This window comes from Myiozetetes cayanensis, unplaced genomic scaffold, assembly GCF_022539395.1.
Source record: "Myiozetetes cayanensis isolate MyiCay16 unplaced genomic scaffold, myiCay2020 scf10, whole genome shotgun sequence".
In the NCBI taxonomy this organism is placed as follows: domain Eukaryota; kingdom Metazoa; phylum Chordata; class Aves; order Passeriformes; family Tyrannidae; genus Myiozetetes; species Myiozetetes cayanensis.
The window spans coordinates 17,645,718-17,670,616 of record NW_026086605.1 but is presented as its reverse complement, the minus strand read 5'-3'; the positions used below and the strand labels follow the sequence as shown (position 1 = coordinate 17,670,616).

The window sequence follows — 24,899 nt, the reverse complement described above, 5'->3', positions numbered from 1 at the left end:
AGCATTACAAAAGCAATTAATTCATGCAGTAGAAATCCCAGATACTTCTATTTAGCAGTAGAATATTGGTATAGGGATAGGTGGAGAGGTTTACAAGCCACTGTCAATTGTTTTGCAATTTTTTTACATTGCTATTTTGGTGACTGGAGTCTTTCTGAAGCAGTTGAGGTACATGGGGATGACCAGTGAAAATACAAACATATTAGACAGAACACTTCAGGGATCACTTATTTTGGAAGATTCCAGCTTTTATAGGAGTGATTTTGCTAAAACTAAGATTTCATTTTCTGTTTCCTTGTAGATCAGTACCACTTATTCCACTTGAGACAAAGCTGTTATCCCATGAAAACCCAAAATGGGAGATAATTTCTCTGTTGAAGTATTACTGAACTTCATTTAAATTAAATAATCTCTCATCTTGATAGAGTGTTTCACCTGTTTCCTCTTCTCACATTACCAACAGCAGAAAGCCAGACCCAAAAGATCTTCACTTGTAAGACTACCTTACAAGTTGGCTATTATGGCCTAAATGCAGAGAAATCCAACACCAGAAAACGTATGTCAGAGAGAAATCAATTGATCGTTGGACAGATACAGATACTCTCTTACCTTCACACTAACCAATGACTTGTTAACCCCCTTATTACAAAGAGAACAACTGTCTTTATGCTCATAACCTGCTGACTGAGGATTGAGAAGATGGAGGCATAGCAGCAACCTGCACACAGAAGACAACATCATCCATCTCAATAAATATTCCTGCTGCTATCAGTAAAGAAGATGTTTAAAGTTCCTCTAGGTTCTCAGTTCACCATGTCAGTGTCTCCCACTTGCTCACCTACAAGACTAGTCCAGGAGGTGAAAGATCATATCTAAGGGCTCACCCTTACAGGGCAATACAGGGTAGCTCAGGCACTGTGGGTGTTTCTGGGTGGAGACATAAGCCCAGATTCCTCAGTCAAGACTTGTGGAAAATGAAACCCATTTGATCGTAATCCAGGAGATAGACATCAATATATAAACAAAACATGTTGTCTCGTGCAATATGGAAAACACATGCAAAGGACATCTTCATGCAAACACATGCAAATGACACATCTTCTCTAGCAACCTGTGGTACCAGTGGGAACTGAGTTCTCAACTTCTGGAGACATTTGCAGTCCAAGACACAGAGTGGCTACTCTTGGCTACACGCCATTATTTATAAATCCCAGTGTTCTGACCACCCCAGAGAACTCACAATAGGCCTTGCCCACCTCCATAATGTAGCAGAGCAGACCTGGCACAGGCACAACAAACACTGCACCTCATTCAGACAAGAGCTCTGGTCTGAAGACAGGGCAAGTAGGACGTAGAATTACAGCTTGCCAAAGAGGAAGACGGTGCCTCTTTGAAGTATCTGGCAGCAAGGTCCTTCACCTCTGCTCCCATTCACACATCTGCAGCACCATTCAACATTCAGACAACATGCACAGGATGAACCTGACAATGTGATGTTGCACAAAACATACGATGGGAGGGGAAAAAGGAGAATTGCAACAGCAAACTCCTTCTACCCGGACCAGTTGTGCCTTTTTCCTGCTGCTGAATCAGGGCTAACTGTGAGCTGGAACTCAGATTCCTCGTGAACCAGAGCACATAGCTCTGCCCAACTGCAGAAAGTAGTGGGCAGACACTGGGGACTGCCCTTTTAGGGAGGTGAACGAAGGTGGATCTAGCAGTGCCTCAAAATCTGGTTGTGCGGACACAGGTCTGAAATTAGGCTTACTCAGCCTGGAAACAGCCACCAAGGGCCACTCCAGGACATCAAGTTCAAACTTTTCTAGAGCATCTTCCTGTGCTGTACCCGAACCAGCCACAGACACACCCTGCAGGAGGTTACAGGGAAGCATTCAGGTCAGTGACCAACACTGCTTGGGAAAAAACACAATGAGCAGTGTTTTCAATAATGAACATCTCAACCAGCCTAACATCACCTCTGACCTAACTGAGTTTTTTGTAAATCCTTTTTGTAAAGGATTGCCAGTTTTTTTAAACAGAAGACAATTTCCAAATACTTGTTAGATAGGCTCTGCACTTACCAGTTTCCTACAACCAAACTTTATCTTCTTATTGCCATCCGTCAGAAATGCAGTCTCCTGTCTGAACAACAGGAATACCCACTTTTTATGCTTCACTTTGGAAAACTGTTAGCTACCCCGACAAAATCCTTGCAGCACTGTAAGTGCCCCTTCTATGTCTGCTTCAGGATGGGATTAATGCAACAACCCCACTGAAACCCTTTTGTGGAGCCTCTATTTCATAACACATTCAGACAAATCGAAGATAACAAGGTAAGTCTTCAAATACATGGGATTTTTGATGCTTGTCCAGTCCCTCCTGTTCTTAAAGCAGGACCAAGACCTGTTGCCACACTCCACAGCCACCAGCACCAAGTGGTATTTCAAAGTGGTATGCCCAGCAGCCAGAACAGCCTCGCACATGTGAAAGGACTAAAAGGGAAATGCTCTTACCATGTCTGGGGGTGTACGATGAGCCAAATACAGGTATCTTAGACCACATCTAGACTTGCATGTCCAGGTTTGGGCCCCAGGAAAGACATCAGTATCTTCAACACAAAGACAACACAAAGACATCAAGCAGGTTATCCAAACTTACCATGGCATGAGTAACTGCTGTGTTGGCAGGACATTCCCATGAGAGATCTAGGCCAGCCCACAGCACTACCTGACTCCCTCAGAAACCCAGGCGGTGACCTCCTTTGCCTTAGGGGAGGAAGTTCGTCCTGTACAGCATCCCTCTTCCCATGTACCACAGCCCTACATCGACCACTACATCTTCATTTTAACCTTCCTTCTCTTCCTCCTTGTCCTCAGACAGCCTCCTCAGCAACGCTGCTAACAGTGTTTCCCATCAGTTAGCCCGCTGCAAAGCTCAGGAGAGCCCAGGTGAGGCGTGCATGCCCTCCGGCACACAGACACGGCCGGGCCGACCCGGGACAGCGTGGAGGGGACACACGCCATGTGAGCAGGGCCACCACGCCGCACGCCCGGGCCCCTGTGCCCGAGCCCGCCACCCCCTCCAGCGCTGGCTGCCGCTCCCTCTCGCCCCCGCGGGGCTGCAGCGGCGGCGGCGGCGGCCGGACCCCGCGGCGCAGAGCGGGACGCGGCCACGCCGCTCGCCCGGCGCGGCGCAGGCTCCTCCCTTCGCCCCGCACCGTAACCCGGGCGGCTGCGGCGGCGCAAGGCTCGGCTCCGCGCCGCCCGCACCTGCCGCGCACGGCGCCCAGGGCTCCGCGTCCCGGCGGGGCGAGGCCGGCGGAGCAGACGGAGAAGGAGGAGGAGGAGGAGGCCCAGGCCGCCCCGCCGCTCCTGCCTCCCCCCGCCCCGCGCTTCGTCCGCGGCGCCGCTCACGCCGATGCCAGACCCGGTAAGCGGCCGTCGCCTTTCCCGGTGCGGGGAGCGCGGAGCTGCCGATCCGCCGTCTGCCGCCGCCTCCCGTCTCCATCCCGCTCTGCGCCAGCGGTCCCTGCGGGAAGAGGGCGAAAGGGGCTGGTAGCCCTTCCGGAGCCGGGAGGCGGTGGGAGCCGGGGCCGGTAGCAGCTTCCTCCGCCGCGCCGCCCCGGCCGGCGTCCCCGGAGCCCTGCCCGCCCCGGTGTCAGGTGCGGCGACCCTCGGAGGCCTGTCGGAAACAGCCCTCCTCCCGGCAGGGCGGAACTTCGGGCGGGAGCGGCCCCGGGCGGGAGCGGGAGCGGCTGGCGGTGCGGGGATGCTGCGCGGGCATCGCGGTGCCGCTGGGGGTGTGCGGGGGGCGGGGGGCTGCGAGCCCGGGCCGCCTAAAGCTGCTGACTCCGCTGCGGCTACGCAAAGAGGTGGTGACAGGTTGGTGGGGAGCCGAGTCCAGAGTGTTACCGTGTTCCAGGGAGAAATCACTCTGATAACAATATTCTGGTTTTTAAAATGATTTCCATATACATGTGAAAGATGATCATCGGAATAGAAAGTGAAAGAATGTGAAAAAGTAGAAACTGTGTTCGGTGGGTATATGTAACTCTCGGTTTCTGCTCATGTACTTCATTTTGTACCTGCCTCCTTCTGACCTCTGTAGGATCGAAGGTGCCCTTCCGAGGTGCATGGAGGACCGTAATTCACTCCTCTCGCACAGTCTGCCCTGTTTCAGAAGGGTACCCGAAAGTCTCATCTGTGGGAATTCGTCTTGGTCTGGAATTATTTTTATTTAATATGCACATGGTTCTGAATACTTGGAGAAGTCATGGGCAGAAAAAAACCACCTTTTACTGAGAATGGGAAGTGGTGAGATTATGAGATCTTGGATGGATGGTAGTTCTGAGGGAGTTCATTCCCCAGGGGAAGACCAACTTTGAGAAAGTTCTGTCTTCACAAAAGTGGGCTTTTTCCTCTTTGCAAGCTACGGTGGATGACTGTCCAAAGCTGTAGTTAGCATATATTGAGGAATTGCCCTAGACCATCAGGTCCTAGAAAATAGGATACAGACCCAGAACTTCAAGAAATATTCCCCAGAGAATGGAGCCTAGGTTTGTTCTTTCTTATGGGTGCTGTTCAGGCAATATATTGTGTTACTCTTAAACATCTGGATTTTCCAACATACTAATAACATTTCTGCTGGTATCTTGCATGTCTAAGCCCTAAATATTTGAATAACTAAACCAAAGGCTAGTGTTGACAAGTCTGGAGTTTCATACATCACAGGACACTGTAGGAATGTAGGAAGCATTCATCCCAAATTCTATGTAATTCTTTAGGTACAAATTTCATAGTTAGGGGGGATGTTTATAGTATTTTTAAATGGCTACAAGTGCAGGGGAGTTATTTGGTAGCATTACATTTAAAAATAGTTTTCAGTGTCTTGGTCAATCCTTCAATCATTTGTATTACTTGGTACTGCTATGCAAATACTGTGAAGGCATTTCTCATGTGGTTTTCCTTATGTGCATGAAGCATGCTCAAGTTCAGGCCTTAAGGCATTTTCTGAAGTTAATCACCAAGCTGGAGGAAGAGTATAGCTCAAGGTGAGGGGTGATGAAATCTTCAGCTGCTGAGGTAATGGCATGACGACAATGAGAAAATGTTGTATAAAAATATATATACTTGGTTTCTGTTTGCTGAACTTGTATGAACAACTTTTTTTCTGGTCTCATCTGACTCCTGAAATTTTATTTTTGCATCAAAGGTTACACCTCCAGTTTGTGTTCTTAAAAGTAGTTTGCTGCCACATAAAGAAAGTCTTTATCTATACAATTTTAATAAAATTATAACATTTGGATTTTCATGTCAGGAAACATCTTCTGGTCATAGTTTCTATTATAAATAGAAGTATCAGTCCATAAAAGCAAATGATCTTGCTTCTACAGTTCCTGAATCATCCATATGTAGTGGGTTAGTACTGTTGTTGCATAGAAATCCCTTTAATAAAAATCCAGCGTTTTCAGTCTTGCACGGCTGATGATGCCTCTTGATAATGCTGTGAGTCAGTCAGCTCCTCAGACACAACCCGTTGCCTACCACTTCCTACTGGCAGCTCCAGATGACTCACAGTTCAGCACACAACATACGGAATTGCATTATGGAAGCTGTGGGCTCACTACATAACCAACGTAGGAAGTGTCTTCCTCTTTTAGCATTTCTGAACCATTGTCAAAAGGCCCTCAGAGATATCTATTGCTCTGTGTTTATTTGGAAAAGAGTTTGTATAAGCTGCAAAGATCAATGTACTCATCCTGAGGGGAAAAGCAAATAATTTGAAAATAGACTCAAAGGTAGTCTGTGCATAGCTTCACTGGGATGAATAGCCTAGTGGCCTGCAAGCGTATAAAATGTTAACCACAGATTGCTGCACTCAGCTTTGATATTCTGGATAATTCAGCTGACTGTCAAGCAGCCCTGTGAGCTGACTGTGTCACTGTGCTGCTATAAAACTTGTGCTTAGCATTGTCAATCTTAGCAAACTTACATAAGAGAAATTAAATATTGGAACTATCCAAGTAGAAAAAATAGTCTAAATTCTCCTCATAGAGCCAGACATTCCTGTTGTTTTCCCCATCTGCTCATACCATGAGACATCATGAATGATCTAGGCTAGGGTAGGAGGTCAAAGATTTCATTAGGAAATCAGTGAACTGTATTATCTTAATATAAGCATCGTACTACAGAAACATACCAGATTAAATGGTAGGTATTTGTACTGGTTGATCACATTTCACCCTGTAGGTAATACTATTATCCATTTTTTACCTGCCCTTTGATTGCTTAACCATTGGTGTACAAAACAGTCAGAATCCTTGGAACTAGTGCCCCAAATTATTTTTTCTAGATTTGAGGCCACAAGACAAGCTTCGTTCTTTATAGGCAATTAATTAGGCTTCAGGTGAACTGTGAATTTTTATGTCAGAAATGTTGAGTAAATTTGGTTCTCTTTTATTTTCTTGCCTATATTATGAACCATAAGAAGTAAGATGGAATAGGAATTTGTCGTCAGATAGAAATTGCTTGTTGCAACTTGTTATGCACTCAATTAACAAGTGTCCTTGTTAGAAGCTATGGAATCTGAAAGTGTTCAAAATTAAGTAGCAAATATTACCTTTTATAGGAAAAAACAGAAGATTCTTAACCCTCCTAGCCTAGGGGAGGAGAGTTTCTTCTGAGAGAAATAAGGCTACAGGCAGATAAAACTGGGAAACCTAAGACTTTGCAAGGAATCGTGCTTTCTTTGTTTCCTGGAAGTCTATGAAGTTGCAGGCCTCTGCTGATTTTTAGCCTCTCATTTGTTTCCCTTAGCAACACAGCTTCTTGTCTTTGTGGTGGAAGTTAGTTTTATCAGTGATGTTCTGTATTGCAGGTATCTCCTTTTTTTTCGGTATTTCAGTTGAATCATCAAAGAACAAATTACATAACAATAGCTATTTCTTTTATTTCTGCCCTCTTCTGAGTTACTGTGCCGTGGTACACTAATTTTGATGAGGGATTGTTGTGGATTTCCTAAAGGAAGGAAATGGCACTGTTTTCTACACCATGTCTAGAACATCGTTTTAGTGGGTCACTGGAAAGATGCTGTTCTGTGTTGCATAAGTATATTTCACTGACTGCCTAAGAAGGCTATTGCTTGTAATCCAAGACATTCTACCATTGGTGGTACTTTGTCCATTATTTTAAAAATGCTTTTCTGCTGAAACTGAAAGGTGTTACCACAAAAGGGGGAGGGGAGAGGGATTGTGTTTTGTTTCAACACAAAAAACCACAAGAGAAAGACATGTCAGTTCACAAATGCATGTTTGAATGTTCAGTATTTCCAGTCCATTTTTCAGGACATTCTCTTAAAAGTAACTAGTATTTTTGTAGACAGAGCATATTAATAAATCAGGTAGCAAGCCATCATTAAGGTGCACAGCTCAAATGCATAGGGTTATGTTATAATAGCACAAACATACTAAATGTTGATTTCAAAACAGTCTGCATAAAAATGAATGAGAAAATAGTTGAAAGTCAGAGGTCTCTGTACTTTGAAGCAATAGGAAAAACTTGTAGGTTCTGTATTCACATACTCTCTAGGGAGTAAAAGTCAGATTCTTGCATGTGCCATGTTGGATATTATCTGCATATTGCAGTGGTTTATCACTCTTAGCAGACCCAGTAGCAAACTAATTTTATTGACATAGCTACTTTATGCACTATTATTCATATCTGTGCCAAAAGGAAAACTGTCCCTAGAAGACAGCCAGTCAATTATATTCAAGGAATTACATTGACTAACTGCAGTCATCCAAATATTTGCAGACCAACTTTAAAAGCTTTCAAATAATTATTCTAACTTCTTGTTTTAACTGTGGGAAAAGAGAGTCTTGTGCTACCCACTGTTTCTTTAGATGAAAATAAAGCTTAGTTTTGTAAGATACAGCACTGAGTGGCCTAACCATATAAGCAAGGCTTGGGTTTCACAGATCTGTACAGGGAGGATCTTCCCTGCATGTGATTTCTCCCTCTCAGCACCCAAGCCAATGAAGGTGCTACTGTCTATACTCTACTGACATGGTTTGCAGAGAGACCTCTAGGCAGTGCACTGGGACATGGTGGCACTGGTCCTTCACCAGTGAAAACCAGGAAATAATCTTGGCCTGCTTCTAGGAAATTATTGTATAGCTCAGAAGTTGCTTCTGAGAGTTAGTGGAGCTTAGGAGGAGGTCTTGGCAATGCTGTTTAAGTGAAGCCATGGAGCTAAGGACCAGTGTTAAAATATGAACTGTTCCAGAGATGGGCTTTTCTAGAGCCAAGCTCAGTAGCTCCTACTGTGAAGAACAACTTCTCCACTGAAAGGTGCAGGGTTTCTGGGAAGCGACTCCTCGCAGTGTTTCCTTTCATCGAAAGGCCATTCTGTTGGGTTTTGTTGATTGGGTATTTCCTCTGCACAAGAGAATGATCTTGCTGTGACATTCAGTGCTTTGCTGCTGTTTTGTTGTTGTGTTTGGTTTTTTTTCCAGAAGAGACTGCTTACTATACCAGCTGAATCACTTGCTGTGATTCTGAACGGTTGTTACAAAAAGCATGTTGACAGATGAACAGGCTGTTTCTTTTTGGAGAGAACCAGCAGAAGGCAGTTTGATATTTAGGCTGATATTTAGCATATTTATATATCAAACCCAAGTGTGTATATAAATTATTATGTGCTGTGCCAATACATGGCCTAGCATTTCAAAAAGAGCTGAATGAGGGAGGTGCTTGTATTTCTAACCTATTTTTCACCACATTCTCTTGAACATCCACTTCCAAGCACTGAAGTAGAAGTATCTGCTTCATGGGTGACTTATTGCCACAAAACAGTCCTTTACCATCATTTGGCAATTGCTGGCATGCCCTATTTATGGTTTGCTGAGGCAATTTCTTTCCATTATGGGTAATTAAAAGGTGTTATTTGCACTTACTAATTTGGCTGTTTTAATGAGAACTGACCTCTTTATGGTTTGAGCGTTATTCTGGGATTCTGTAATCATCGCACTTCCTAGAATAGTGAGTTGAAGTATGACTGTGTTAACTTCTCATGACAATATTAAAATGAGCTTTTTCTTGCCATGGAATGAATGCAAAAAGTTCTCTCAAAAGCAGTTTGTAAAAAGTAGAACTATACCACATTTTAGCTCCTATATAAGCAAGTATTTCTAGATATACTGTAAGGATCCTGATCCCAATGTACTGAAGTGAATGATTTTTATGGGAACCTGATCTGGGCTTTACATTCCACCAAAATATCAGACAAACGGATGAGAAATCCTGAAATAATCCACTATTAAAAATATGCAAAGAAAAAAATCATTGCATAAGTATCATTCTTATATTCTTAACAGAACCTTATCTTTGAATGAAAAAAGTGCTTCAGAAAATTTTACCAGTGGTCTCTTTAGTGCAGCTTTTTAGTAAGACCAGTAGTCAAAATACTGACAAATGTTGATGACAGCAGTGAAGTCAATGTTATGAATAATTCCCTTAGAATTTAAAAATGTTACAAAGAGGAAACTAATGTTTCAATTAACTAATAACAATGTTTCAAAGTAATCTTAAAGAGTGAAACTAATTATTTCCCTAATATTTATTGAAGTTAGTCAGTTACTTGTTTAAAAATCCAAAAAGCTGATTCAACATTTAAAAGCCTCTTCTGAAGAACAGAAGAAGGAAACACAGCCTCCAGATGATCACAAGGTGTTGAAATTCAGTTCTTGCAGTCTGCAGTCAGCTACTTTCTGTGAGGTCCTGACACTCTGAGCTCCTCTTTGTGTCTGTGTCCTCTCCAGAAGGCTGGAGCACACAGCTCCCGCTGGGGTGCCACAGGCATTGTGTGCATCCTTGGGCAGAGCATGGTCTTGCTTGGCTTTGTTGACTTTGCTGGTACAGGCACCTCACACAGTTGGGTTGCATCAGTGAAGGACACACCATACTAACCAGACATCTCAGAGTCTGTCATAGCAAGGTGTGAAGAAAGATGCAAGCTCCTTCTGCCGAGGCTGTGAGCTGGCTCTACTGAAGGCATTGCAGACACAAACTGGAACTTAAATAGCTCATACTGCACTTGAGCTGATAAGCCTTGCTGTGCAGCTGTGTGTACCACCTCTCATCACACCGCAGTTATGCAGCTTGGAAAATTAGCAGGGCTGTGCCTCTCGGACTCTGAGAACAGGCAGGGTGGCTCGTTCATCCACATCCATCCTGGCAATTGTTTGAAACATCATCATGCAGCAAACCGTGAGGGCATTGGAGAGCTTGTGATGAATTGTGATACTATACCTCTCAGAAAAGCATGAGAGTTTGTGCATGATTCCCCAGATCTTCTCATACCACCTCTGTGTTATTACCCTAATCCTAAGGTACCTGATATGTCTTGATATATTTATTCTATCTTCATGTACTACTATTTGCATATACTTTCAGTTGAAATTGCTCTCCCTGCTTTTCACTTACCTGGTGCTTTATACCATACTTGTTAGCCTGAACAGAAAAATTACTTTCAATGCCATTTAAAATGTTGATTTTCTCACTTTGCACTGTTACCTGAAGGGCTTTGATTTAATAAAGCTGAGTTTTTCAAGAATTAATGCATAGCATAATAAGATGGATCATATAGGAAAACAAATGGTTTTTGAGGAGGAAATGGGATTTGATGAGGAGTGCTATACCAATGAAGAAAATCAAGAAAAATTTCTTAACTGTTTAATGGATGTTAAACGATTATGTTCTGGTAATGACTATCAGAAAACTCATAATTAGAAAAAATATGGTTTGAATGACAAATGTCTAGGCACTTCTTCTCAAACAAACATTACTTAAGTTGATCTAAGTAAATTGATCTAAGAAATGCCTGAATTAGTAAAGCAGAAAAATGCATCTTTACTCTTGGAATTTAGAGCACTTTAATAGCCTAAGACAGCTCCAAGCTAGTGTTGCTATTTGTCCTCTGTGATTGTGGATTGGAGTATAGTTCACTGTATTAGCATAACTATTTTGTATATTTGAGTAAAATTAGTTTCAGTTTACAGAGCAGTTGGGTATTTGAATTTATCTTTGCTCTTATAAAGTAAAATAAAGGTTTATTTTCAGAAAACAAAGAGTCACATGTCAGGACTGGGCAATTTTTGTAGGTGCTGTACAAGCTCTTGTGGTGCCTTTTCAAAGCCAGTTTATATCAATCTAGGGCAGCACTACCTCAGAAAGGAACTAATCTGTCTGTTTCTCTAGCTTCATGGTTCTGCCTCCTCCTTTGCATTTTGATTATGAGAAGAAAGTAGTTAATTTTAAAAGTCTATTTAATTTTAATTTGGATCAGCTACAACTTGCTCACTGGAGCCAACAAAGTTAGAGTACCAAGAAGTGTGGTGAGGGTGAGGTGAGCCCTTTGGCAGTGTCATGCCCTTCAGCTGGCTAAAGGTGACTGTGAGGCTGTGCCGTGAAGAAAATTATGCACAGAGGCATTCCAGGGAGCTGGCAGACATGCCTGTGGTGATGTTTTTAGTAAAGCTTGACTTTCTGCATTTTAATCATTCATTATTCTGCCAGTGTGTCCACGTATTAAGGATAATATATTAAAGCGCTGTCATAAGACAGCCAGAATTCTTTTCAGGTTTTTTTTTTCTTAAGTTACAATGGCACCTGTAATAGCTAATATATTTGAGTCTTATTTGAAGTTTTTGTAAATGTGATACAAATTCATCTTAGTATTTCTTCTTTATTTACAATGTCTGGTTTTTAAAGTATTACTGAAGCTAAATTTAAAAAATCTGTTTCCTCTTTTATTTGCAGCCATTCTTCTGCTAAGCTCTTGTACTGTGACTTCTCTTATGCTCTGTGCAGAGCTTCTTCACAATTTTGAGACAATTTTGAGGAAGTGTGAGTTTCTCCTATTACCAGATGTCTCCTCTTTAAAATACCTGCTCTTACACTTTTTAAAATTAATGCTATTACTATTAGTGCTTCTTTAGGTTAAAAATTCACTGAATTAACTTATGTTTATAACTTTAATATTCTTAGAGGAAACCAAGTTGAGAACCATTTGCAAGTAAAGGGTTCCATGATGTCTCCCTATGCTATTTTTAAACAGATTTTGAGAATACCGTAGGCTTTTCTGACAAAGATCTCTTTGGGAATACTGCCCCCCCTCAAACCAAACCAAACCAAACCAAACCACTAATTAGTGGCTCTTGTGCTTGCCACTTGCTGCACTAACTTTTTTCACTTGCCTACCAGCTAAGCTGAGAGGTCTTAAAGAGTGGTAATAGTTGAAAAAAGTATTTGATCAATATCCCATGTCCTCAGTAGGGAAGCATCTCAAGAACATTCTCTTAAATGTCCATTTCCTCACTAGACTTTGGAGAAAGTCTGTTGGGGGAGAAAGCCTTGAAAAATGGTTTTCTTGCTCAGAAGCAGCTAACTGAAATAAGGAATTGAACAGAAATGCATTTCTGCCGCTTTGCTTTTGAACCAAACTTTTTTGTTATACATTGAGTAACTAGAATATTTTGCAGTTTGTTATGCTTGGATGCATACTTTAGACCAAATCCAACCTTCCATTCAGATATTGTAGATGTCCCAGTTGCTTCTAGGGGAAATAAAATAAAAAAGTAAAAAGTAATGGATAAGAGAATGGATAAATACTTTTAAAATATATGCTTTTTAGCCCCTTTTTTTCCGCTTGTTTATTTGTTTGGTTTGGTTTTCAGTTTTTGTTCCTGAGCTCCACAGATCATATGAATGCAGAGTCTCTCACTGAAGATTTCATTTCTGCTTAGAGTCTGAGCTGCATGAGCAGAACACTGACACGAGCTCTGCACTGGCCAAGCTTTTAGCCCTCTCCTTTCACACTCTACCACATCTCCAGTGCTTCAGCTCAAGAAGGGCTTCAGGTGGAACTAGGTGTAAAGCAGAATGTTTCCTGGAGTAGGCTAAAGCAAAAATATTTCGTTATTGTTGTCCCATGGGGCCTTTCTACAGTTTGTGAATAAGTAATGAGTAGGCTCTCCTGCCAAGCTGATCATTTGTGCCAGAGCTCCACATATATAAAACTGAATTGTTTAGGGAGCTGTATCCATTAGCACTGCAACCACTACTAAGATTGCTTTCTTGGGGGTATAAGCTATGTTCCATTTTTTTTTGTTACAAATTGGGCAAGCAGTTTGAATACCTCAATTTCCAAAAAGTAGGCCTTGAAACTGAATTCACAGATCTGTGACATGCCTTATGATGAGAATAAAAATCTTGAAAATTAAAAACATCGATATAAAGGCAGTCAAGAATATACTCCTTGAGATCAGGAGGTCATACATAAAAATGGAGTAAGATTGATTCAATAAGGTGGAATGAATATACCAGTAAGGGCTTTTACAAGTAAAACAGGATGATTCTGACTATTCTAAATAAAGTGTATTGCTGAAATGAATTTAATATCTCCTATAACACTAATGGTTAAAATTTAGGACTGATCTAATAGATACTGTTGGTTTTGGGAAAAAATGAGGAAGACACAAATACAAAATCAATACTTGAGAAATACAGCCAGCTAAAAACACATTAAGGTTGTTTTTCTCTGACCCAGAGTCCTCTGACCTCTAGAAAGAGGTAGGCTGAGAAAATATTTTTGCTGAACCCACTCTATGCTTTTACAGAAGCATAAGCGTATTTATTGTAACATATAAAGTGCCTTCAACAGTCAGGATCAAATCTGTTTAGATTGAGTGCAGAGAAGGGAAAAAACATACTAGAAACCTAATTTTCACATTTCCTGTGAAATTTAAACAATTCATTCCTCTTGCAGTGTTGGGATTTTTGGTTGTGGTTGAGTTTTGGTGGGGTTTTTTTCTGGGGACCACAACATCTAAATACTTGTCTTAACTTGTTCAAAGCTGTGCAAGGAGCAGTTATTATCAGTTGACTCATCAGAGTTCTTCGTATTTTGAGTGTTGTTGAAGTCAGCAAGCTGTGCAGGTGGAACACATGGTGCTTGAAGTATTTTCTCTGCTTTATATTACTGATACAAGATTGTGTGTAAAACTTTATTTTTAATTACAGGCTTAGCAGGAAATAAAGATGCCAGATTCCCACTGTTCATCAAAACATATGGTCAAGGAAGCACAGATTCTGTGATTAGTCCTTGAACCTCTGAGTTTTTCGCTTAATGCTTGAAAGTTGGGCGGTTTTTAAGTTGCTGTAAAAATTGTAAAAATAATTTGTTATATCATGTTCAAATCCACTGCAATAACATTAGTACAGGTCAGCTAGTCCACAACTGCTCTGAAAGCCCATGCATTCCCAATTTAAATTCTGGCTGCCTGGTAAATTCTAAATTATTATTAAATATGGAAGCACTGTGTCATCAAAGTAATGAGTGAGTCCTGGCATGCAAACTTATGTGACATTTGAATGTATTTCTAATCTGAATGACTTGTCTTATTTTTTCCAGCACACAACCACAATCAACATATCTATTTTCAAGTTTCCCTTGGGCTGTTAAACCCTGAGACGTCTGCTTGCAAATATTGAGTGCTGGATTGATATTGCCCTTTTCAGTCAGATGGAGACTTTGGAGGAAAAGAGCAACCTCCTTGGTTTGCAGGCAGACAGCAGCATGGAACAACCATTCACTGTCAGCTCATTGGTGCGTATTACAAAGAAATGCTTCAGTGCCTGAGCAACTCCTCTTTCAATTAGGAATCAGTTCAAGAGAGCTGTTCAGCAGTATTGGCTGTCAGCTCCATGGTTCTCTTCCTGCATGCTGCCAGTTCCTACCACATTCTGCCTGATGGCTTTGTTGGAATTTATTTTATTTCTATATGTGTGGTTTATGGGGTTTCAGCAATCAGGTTTTTAAGAAGTTGAAATGGACATTTTGAGTAGAAAGAGTAAAAAATTTCATCAAAATAAGCGGAAACAACTTACACTACCCAATTATTTAGTATTTAACAGGAAGGTAATGACCACAATAAGCAGCTATGCTTCTCCTTCAGTAAGGAGAATAGTTCTAACTTATTTAACTACCTCATTTAAAATTGAAAATTAAGATTTGAAGTGAATCGTTGACTGAATCAGGGTAACTTATTGCTCTTTGTTACCTGAACTATTCCAAGCAGTCAAAGCCCATACATCATGCAATAGGAGTCTGAATATTCAGGATCTCCATCAAATTATTTCAATAACTTAAGACAGACTCTTGTAGAATTCATGTGTGGGAGATTCTAAAGGGGTTTATTGCCTTTGGTAGTTTCTACAGGGGCTTACTTAATTTTATCTTCTTTTTTTTTTCCTTTTTTTTCTTTCTATAGGGGTTTTCCTGATTTTGTCTTTTTTTTTTGGGGGGGGGGTGAAGGGAAGAGGGATAAGATCACTTTTTATTTTAATTGCAACAACAATTTATTTTCAACAGAGAAACACATTAGAATGTTTCAGCTGTGGCTAGCGGTGGGGAAACCAATGCCTATTATGAGAAAAAATTAGCTGAAGATTTCCCTTGAGCTTCTTGACTGAGGCGGCTTACTGAAAGTGAAACGGAATATTCTCTTTGCTCATCAGTCTGTTCCTTTTCAGAAAAAGCTAGTAGCTATTCCCGACCACACAGACATCTCTGTGACTCCAGAAGAGAGAGTGCGTGCCTTAAGCAAACTGGGCAGCAACATCACAATCAATGAAGATATCACTCCGCGCCGTTACTTCAGATCTGGAGTAGAGATGGAGCGAATGGCGTCAGTGTATATGGAGGAGGGAAACCTGGAGAACGCTTTTGTTTTTTATAACAAGTTCATAACGTAAGAAAACAAGTGCAGTCTTTACAGCTTGTAATTCTGAGCGAACTGAAGTGGAGAGCTGCAGTGTGAAAATCCCTTGAGATGAGGAGGAAATTGTCCGGTGTGTTCTTGCAGAATAGCTTTGTTCTCTGGAGATCTTTATGCTAAGCACGGGCTTTGTTAAAATTGCATCCCACCTGTATGGTATTCCTACCCATCTCTTAACTGTTAGGCATGAATTAACCTAATATACAGAGGCTGGAGTTTACTGTGCCAGGCCATACCGTGAGCACTGTCGCCCACAGATTATTCTGTATATATCAGCATGTTGGTTAAATACAGTGTCTGACTTAAAAAGCAGTGTTTAGATAAGCTTTCTGAGCTTTCAGTAGTTATTTCCTATGAGTTTCTACTGATCTTAAAGATGGTAGTATTGCACAGCACTTAAAAAACATGAAAAAAAAAGGCTTTTTGCTTATTTTTTACTTTTCTTCCCCAAAAGGATCAAGTTTCTTACAGGAATAAATGCAAAATCTCTAATATATGTTCATTTATGATTATTCTCCCCAACCCAAAATAACAAATCTGGCCAGCTTTCATTACATCTCTCAAAATAGATAGCAAAAAAATATATCAGTGGCAGATTTAAATGTTTAACCTAGCTAGTTTTGCTGTAGTGTTGCTTAGTTTGTTTTATTACTTCTGAAAGGGTTTTTTTAATATGCATATTCTAAAATTTTTATAATAGGAAACATCCTTCCTCCCTCCTTATTTTCCTCATGCTCTGAAAACTAGATCAAACCTTTCTTATCCCCCTTGATTTTAAATTTATGTATGTCCATAAAAAGAGGGTCTGGAGGTAAACATTGTGCAACTTGCTGAAAGAATGATAGCAGCTGTGTATTCCAAACTCTTTGCAGCTAAGTGTTGCCATAATTTACCTGTCAGGTAGCTGTGCAGCTTGGTCTGGTAAAAATAACTGCTTTAATGATAGTCAGTGCCACATCTTCCACCATTTTTAGGCTAAGGACAGATAAAGACAGTAGAAATAGTATTTATTAATGCTGAGTAGAGTGGAGGGTGCTTTTGATGGGTATTTTTAGGTGCTGCCTGCTAGTTAGTCCTTTTTTTTTAAATCCAACTCATTACTAATAAAAGCCAAAATATATATCAGATGTGGAAAATAATCTCCTGTCCTTATCCTATGTGTCCCATGCAGGTCCATACAATAATGTGTTATTTTAAACGTGTTTGTAGAAACCTACTCCAAGTCATCTGGAATTCAGTGTTTGACAGTTATGTGAAACTGATTTCTCTGCCAGCGTAAAAACTGTTACAGATATTTCTCTGAATTCTGAGGCAAACACATGCGTGTTTAATTTTCTAGATTATTTGTAGAAAAGCTGCCCAGTCACCGAGACTATCACCAATGTGCAGTACCAGAAAAACAAGATATTATTAAGGTAGGGTTATGGTTTTCTGGCATTTAAGAAATGTTTTGCACAGAATCTCTCAGTTTTTACCCAGCAATCCTTTTCCCCCAATGCACACATAGTCCATGGCAGCCACCACAGCTTAAATTTCGGATACCTTTCTCCACTTAGTCATTCATGTTTTATTTTGGTTCAATTATTTGATCATTACTGGAAATTAAATTATGAATCTAAAAGGTGAATGAGAATGGTTGCTAGGCTGTTGGAAACTCAGGTACATCTATTTCTGAAAGTTTACATATTAAAAATACACTATATTAACAGTACTTAGTTTAATTCTGGTCCCAGTTGTGTGTGGATAATGGTCCAACCTAATGATTGCAAACAGAGGGAGAGATCTGTGGCATTACTGGTGTCTGTGCAGTATTTGCTTACTCTGCTAAATAAGCAAAGTATATTTTTGTTTTCTTTATTACCAGATATATATTTACATTGTTTTTACCAGATTTTTCCCCTCAATTTCTATACAAAATGGTTTTGCTTGTTCCCCCCCCCCCCAAAAATGGATTTTAAATGTAGCCTTAAACTGAGCTTTAAACAGCTGGAGTTGCCCAGTGAGAATTGTTAGAAGGAGCACAAGTGTCTCTTGCTTCATGCTCCCATATTTGCATGCTTTTTCTACTGTTAAAGCCGAGTGTTATAGTCAAAATCAAAACACTTTATGCCAAAGTTTCGACTGTGGCCACAATCTAGGGAAACATCCCTATTGAGAAAGGCCATCCAACATGCCTCCCCTATGGCACTCAGTAGGATTAAGCACATGGTCTCCCTTGCCTACAGCCCCTGAATTGTTTTGTAGTAGCCTTCATATTAGTAGAAAACATTGGGCATTGGTTTTGTTTTACAAATGATATTGTTTTGTCTTCCATGGCCATCACAGAAAGCTACAGGGCTCTTCAAAGAAACGCTTTTTTCCTCACCTGGAAACAGGCATATTTACACATATTTATGACCAGGAAGTCAATGCAGTGATCCTACCTGAAGCTTTGAAAGTTGGCCTTAGCTTATTTTATAAATTACACCTACAACAAAAACGTTAGTCACCACACTATAGTTGTTTAAACAAAACAGAGATAACAGATTGCTAGTAGAAGAGCTGATCATTCCTTGAGATAAGAAGTAGCCATGTCACAACTTTCACTAATATAAATTAATATATCCTTATTGAAATCAGTTTACTATAGAAGTTTCATAAGCTGATGATTTAGTGTGTATTTCCTCCTTTTCTTTTTTCCTGGGAGAAGAGCAGGGTTTTTTCAATTTTGTATTTTTTTAAATGTGTTACAGCTGAGTTTGTTTTCCAGGTGGTTCTTATAAAAGGTGAAAACTAAACTTACCTATCTTTCTCCCCCATTCTACCCCAAAGAAATTGAAGGAGGTTGCATTTCCACGGACGGATGAGTTGAAAAGGGATCTTTTAAAAAAATACAACTTAGAATACCAGGAATACATGCAAAAAAAAGTAAGTTTTATATAGTTATTAAATAATGGTTTGCATTAATATTTTTCTGTCGTATAAAACAAAAATTAAGCAGTAAAATACCAGGTCTGCAAGAACCTAATAATTTTCTGGGCTTATTAGTAATAGACTTTTCATTTCCTCTTTAGAATCAGCTTGTCATTTGAAAAGAAGTGATGCAAGTGTGTGCTAGGAAATACATGTACTGTGATATTTACTTAATAACTCTCTACAAATATCTGGATAGGTCTTTGGTACACTCTGATTCTGTTTTATAAAGAGTATTCAGTTGATATTTATATCAGTATGTGGAAAAAGTCCCTTGACTCCTAATGTGCTTAAGTTTGAATTAAGTCTCTAATTAACTGTAAATACCTTGTGTTTTGAAGTCACTGAAAATAGGATTCATAGTTTAAAAACTCATCTTGGAAAAAGCATCTGTGAAAAAAATGATATTTTTCTTTCCCTCCCTTAAATACTTATTATCTTTTCCTTACTACTGTATGGGGGGTATAGTTGTATTTTCCAGTTCAGCAAATAGGTTCCAAAACACTTCATTTTTTATGGCAGGATTTGATGGCTTTATTAAACTGCTATATTGCTGATTTGCATTCATTTTTGTAACTTCTTCTGTGTTTTGAGAATGCCATTATATTGCATATGTTTCAGAACAAATGTAACACTGAAATTCTGAAGAAATTAGAGCATCAAAAGCTAATAGAGGCAGAGAAGAAACGAATTGCACATATGCGGCAACAGCAGCTTGAATCAGAACAGTTTCAATTCTTTGAGGATCAGCTTAAGAAGCAAGAACTAGCTCGAGATCAGAAAATCAAAGAGAGCATGGCTATGTCTGAACAGATAGATGGAAGTATGCTATCTTGTGTTTCTGTACCAGAGAACAATTCCCTATCTACTGCAGTGCTTGAGAAAAAAGAGAGGAGCAGCACATCTGGCTGTGCTGGACATTCGCCTCCAGTAAACCGGGTCTTAAAGCCAGCAGCTACTCTAAGTGCTGTTCAGAGTAAGTGCAGAGATTTTTTTTCCCCTATTTTTTTTTAATCTGTGTACATATGTATTTATTCACTGTGAGGATTTCCATAGTGAAATAAACGTGAACCAATTAGTATACACACAATAGTTCTCTATAGTTTCTTCATTTTAAGAGAGGACATTAGTTATAGTTTCATATTTTCCAAGTGAGTACCAATGGATGGATCTAGAGAGTGAGACTTAGTGGTCCTCTGGAATGAAGTCTGAATCTTGCTATGGAGGCCTCAAGGGGGCAGAGGCAGAACCTGCAGTAGTTGACTCTGAAAAGCCCTGGCCTGGGAGATGGTATCAGCTCACTGTCACCTCAGGAACAGGCTAGTGAGCGTATCTTACAGGCTGGCCACTTCAATTTAGATGAAATGCTTGTGCTGCAGATTTATTCTTATTAGAAATTTATGATGTGGTAAATATAATTCTTTCACCTGTAATAATAGTATATAATATACTTGGTGTATTTCCTTATTTTAAGGATCTTCACTGTGTAAACTGTAATTGCCTTTTTATCTTTCTTTCTCTCTCTTTTTCTTTTTTTTCTTTTTTTTATTTTATTATTCTTGATTAGCTCAACTGGCTGAAGCACTCAGAGGTGTCATTTTGCCCAGGGATCTCTGTCACAAATTTCTGCTGCTAGCAGAGGCAAATACAGTAAGAGGAATAGAGACATGTGGAATTCTCTGTGGAAAACTGGTACAGTTTAATGCTCACATTTGTATGGGGAAGACGTATTTGATTGTACTGTGATATCCTGTGATGTATTGATTTCAGAGTAGATCTAAATGATCAGTCTTTAATGCAATGAACTTCGTATTATAATCTGAGTGATCGCTTCAGCGTTGTGGGCTTGCCTTACTGGGGAAACATCTGATCAAAGTACTCTGTTGTTGTTATAAAATGTAGCAAGTTTTTCAGCTGGTGTACAACACAGGCTTTTTCGAGTACTTTCTCTGGCATTCATGTAAGGTAAGTGAGGTTTAGTTACAGGACAATGAAATATAAAGACTGCTAAAATCCACTGGAGTCATCAAATTCATAGTGCCACAACAAAAAAGAAGAAGAAAATCCCCCTGTCAAACTGTAGAACATCTGATTTTCAGTCTGTTTTTTTTCCCTTTGACCTAGGTAACACAATGTCCTTCAGAGCAGGGAAAGATGTCTTGGCTAATGTTGGCATACAAATAATTTTAAAGATGATCCCAAGTGTATTTGAATTGTATGGAGAGAAAGAATAGCAACAATAGTCATATTCCAAGTTTCACAGAAAATAATTATAGTTTTCTCAAACCTCTTGTATATGTTTTTAATTATTTTAAAGGATAATCTTTTCACAGTGGTCTCTGAGAATATTTCAGTACAACAGTCTTATGTTGTGACTAATGCTGCCCTATATGCTTTTATAATTAAATGCCAAGGCATATTTTCAGGTGCAGTGTGTTAGTAGAGCCACACTGGAATCAGTGGAGCCTATCTTGTTTTGTTTTAGCTGATAGGCTGACATCTTTCAGATTCTGATTCAGCATTTATTCATTAGTTCGTTTGTTCCACTCTAAGTCACCGTTTGTTTTACAGACACATAATGAATTTACTATTACCCATGTAATAGTGCCGAAGCAAACTGCGGGACCAGACTACTGTGACATGGAGAACGTTGAAGAATTATTTGGTATTCAGGATCAATATGATCTCCTCACTTTAGGTTGGATCCATGTAAGTATGATTCGTAAATTCTGGCTTTTTTATATTGGCTCTAAATACTGTGTGAAAAAGAAACCTGTAAATAAACTAAAGAAACAACTGGACTAATCCAAATTAATTTGCTTACTTAATTCTACTTGTAGTGATGTAAATGATCACTAATGTTCTCCACAGAGTATTTCTGTAATGCAGTTGAGGCATTACATTGTTGACACAATGGGCCTGGCCTTGCCAGTGCAACTTCTGTTTATATTTAGGGATATTTTATTACTTTCTAATGCCATATTCAAAAGTTGGGGAGGGGAGGTATTATGTTGTTGAAACTTTATGTTGATTTCACTCTTAGGGATTTTGTACAATTAAGAAATTTCCCTTTGTCTTGTGCTTCTTCATTCAACCTTTCCCTCACCACGATCAGAGAACTGCTTATGTACCTGATTGTGAATGTGCCTCCATGAATCTGTTCCTGAAAAGCCACCCTAACAATATAGAATCTGGGTCAATAAGAACTTAAGAAACCAACCTGGGAAAGTACTGATGCTTTCATCTGTCACAAATTATTGTTCCTTTTTGAATTTATGTTGACTTTGATCTGTAAGAATTATTTCATGATGTTAAGTTTTCCCTTTCTTTTTCTAGACACATCCAACACAAACTGCATTCTTATCCAGTGTTGATCTTCATACTCATTGTTCTTATCAGCTAATGTTACCAGAGGCCATTGCAATTGTTTGTTCACCAAAGCATAATGAGTGAGTTCTGATTTTTTTAAAGTAATATTTAGATATTTTTCCCTGCTCCTTCTCATAAAATTTGATCAAATGCAACGAGTACATGCAAGCTCAGATGAAGGGCATGAATATGGAGTTGTGTGGGTTTTTTCTGTAAGTAGCTCAGACTTGCATTTCAGTCAGTCTCTATGCACAACATTGTTTCTGGTTTCTCTCTCCTCCTCCCTTCCCAGACCCAGGTTTTAAATTTTGTTTATTTTTATATCCTGCTCAGCAAAGTAGTAAGGACAAGAGCTATTCTTCTGGAGTCCTTGTTGCCAGTGGCCTACCAAGATCTATCTTTATTCCATCTGCTTAAGGAAGTGGAGGGATATGAGGCATATTTCTCTAGAATTATATGAAAATTGCAGTTTGTGAAGCAGAAGGATAAGGATTACCTTTTTTCTAATGCTTTGTATTGTGTGATTACCTAAAGGAGTGGTAATCACCACTAGTCATTTACTGCCTAATGGGAGTAGCACCACTACTGTGATTTTTTTTCTAACCCCTTCCCCTCATCATCTCTTCCTTTACAGAAATGCACCTTCCTTTGGTTTAAAATTTAAAAAAACAACTCAGCCTGGGCTCTTGTGTTATCGAAGGTCACCAAGTGCTATTCTCTTGTCCTTCTCTTAAGCTAAACCATTGGTATGTGAAACCTTGGACATGTATTATGGGAGCAGTGCGTAACAGGAGTTTCTTGTTTTGCTTTCCAGCACCGGCATCTTCAGACTTACTAATGCTGGTATGCTAGAAGTGTCTGCTTGTAAAAAGAAGGGATTCCATCCACATACAAAGGACCCTAGGTTATTTAATGTAAGTATATAATCCAACATGGTTTTGACTATTTAAATTCTTGCTCATGGATCTGCTATGAGCAGAAATCACATGTACTTGAGGTTAGATTTCTTAATAACTTTCCTGCTGTCTTAATGGTTCATTACCCTTAGTTGACTGACTAAGGTGGCCAGCAGGAGACTGCTCAATCAATCAGTAGCAGCCATGAAATGAGTGTTATATGCTTCCATTTAAATGGTGGTTAACCAGAGGCAGTCACCATCAGTCAACACTTCTTGCCTGCTTTCTGAAGGAGCAAAAGCCACATTTTCAAATGGGAGTTATTCCTGAGCTCTTCAGTTTCTAAACAAAGAATCAGTTCAGTTCATCTCTCCAACTGTAGTGTCCCAACATAACATCCCAGCTGATATAAAGTGCAGCTATGAGTAGGTTAAGCCCTAATTCTTTCATTGCCCATAATTTTCCCCTGGCTACCATATCTTTTGATAATAACAACTATTTTGCAGTAAAACAGTAAGCTGTATGTATCGCTCACCAGTAGAGTCAGTCAGAGTTGCCTTCCAGATAACAGTAATATTTCTGATAAGTCTTTACCTTTGAATAACTAAGAATTTGGGGTTTTTAAATAGGCCTCACTTTAAATACAGAAGCATCTCATATAGCTCAAAACAAATTGATCAAATACAGAAAAGTAATGCTGAGAGACAGTGGAAATTACTTTGTTGTCAAACTTTCGGATTGTCAGTATTAGTCCTCAAAAGAAGAAGTTGGGGCTCTTTGTTTTGTTCTGGTCTTTTATTGTTCAGTGTAGGGGTAATGAGAAAGTAGTCCAGCTCTGAAAAATATTAAGATTTTTTGTTCCAAGTGGGCCCTTTTCACTTGTCCATTACAAACCTGGTTCATGGATGAAGTTACTGGCTATTTTACTGAAACTGATTTCTGTCAGTAATGGGTTGACTTTTTCTGCAGCCATGTACCCATGTGGTTGGGAAAGACATAAAGATAATTGTGCTGGATCTGAGGTGATACGGATGGATGATACTGATGTTGTTCAACAAAAGGCCAAAACAGAAAAATGGATTCCTGTTTTTCCTACATTTTCAAAAATTACTTTTATATTTATACATTTTAGATTGAATGGTTTGATATTTATTGCTCTAGCCTGTTTTGGAGTTATTTTGTTGCTCTGTCAAGGTGGACTTCAGTGGCATTACCCCTGAATATATAAACAAACCTCACCTATAAAAACACAATAAAATGAACTTCAAACAACAGTAACTGTGTTGAAATAAGTAGTGTTTCTTTTATCACTTGCTGGAATTAATTGATTTCTGAGAATCAGAGATTTTTAACACTCATTGGCTTTTTGTCATTTTCAGCCATGTACATCTATTCAGTGCTTCAGTGAATTTACATTAGATGAAGTAGAGGCAAATAGATCAGTTTGGGTGATTCTTTTTTCTATCCTTTCCCCCATTCCAACTTATACTATAGCTCAAGTTTCAGCTAACAGAAAACACTTAGGAAAACACAAATCTGTTACCTGAGAGCTGACCCTCATCACATCTTGGGAGAGCAGAGATGCATCAGAGTCCTTTGGAGAAATGTGTCTCCTCCAGCAATCCTCTAGTAGAAACTTTCAATTTAAAGACATTTCTTATCCTGCAAAGGATTCCTTGGATCTATCTAGAGTTAGATAAAAGGGTCTAGATAGAGTTAGAAGGAAGAAAGAACCATACAAAGTTATTTGCTTTTACAAGAGTTTATTTAGTAGTTGTTCCAAGAACTTAGATGACCTACACTTTAAATAATGAGGTTAGTACAAAGAGGTTTGCAACATGTGCTAA

At 39.6% G+C, this 24,899-nt stretch overlaps 1 protein-coding gene across 1 annotated transcript; it reads left to right on the top strand.

The window, feature by feature from the left end:
• Window positions 1–3,264: 3,264 nt before the first annotated feature.
• Window positions 3,265–24,326, top strand: STAMBPL1 (STAM binding protein like 1). Its single transcript, XM_050334645.1, has 11 exons — window positions 3,265–3,429; window positions 14,470–14,664; window positions 15,591–15,808; window positions 17,175–17,250; window positions 18,647–18,742; window positions 19,409–19,763; window positions 20,355–20,479; window positions 21,359–21,496; window positions 22,124–22,236; window positions 22,971–23,070; window positions 24,022–24,326. Exons 2-11 carry the CDS (start codon window positions 14,581–14,583, stop codon window positions 24,076–24,078), a joined length of 1,362 nt encoding a protein of 453 aa, XP_050190602.1. The 5' UTR covers window positions 3,265–3,429; window positions 14,470–14,580; the 3' UTR covers window positions 24,079–24,326.
• Window positions 24,327–24,899: the final 573 nt, after the last annotated feature.

Excerpts from the sequence above, each read along its gene's own strand:
- STAMBPL1 (XM_050334645.1), top strand. The coding sequence starts at position 14,581 with ATGGAGACTTTGGAGGAAAAGAGCAACCTCCTTGGTTTGCAGGCAGAC. Across the intron at positions 18,743-19,408 it reads AGGAATACATGCAAAAAAAA|AACAAATGTAACACTGAAAT; the intron begins GTAAGTTTTATA and ends CATATGTTTCAG. Across the intron at positions 21,497-22,123 it reads TCACTTTAGGTTGGATCCAT|ACACATCCAACACAAACTGC; the intron begins GTAAGTATGATT and ends TTCTTTTTCTAG.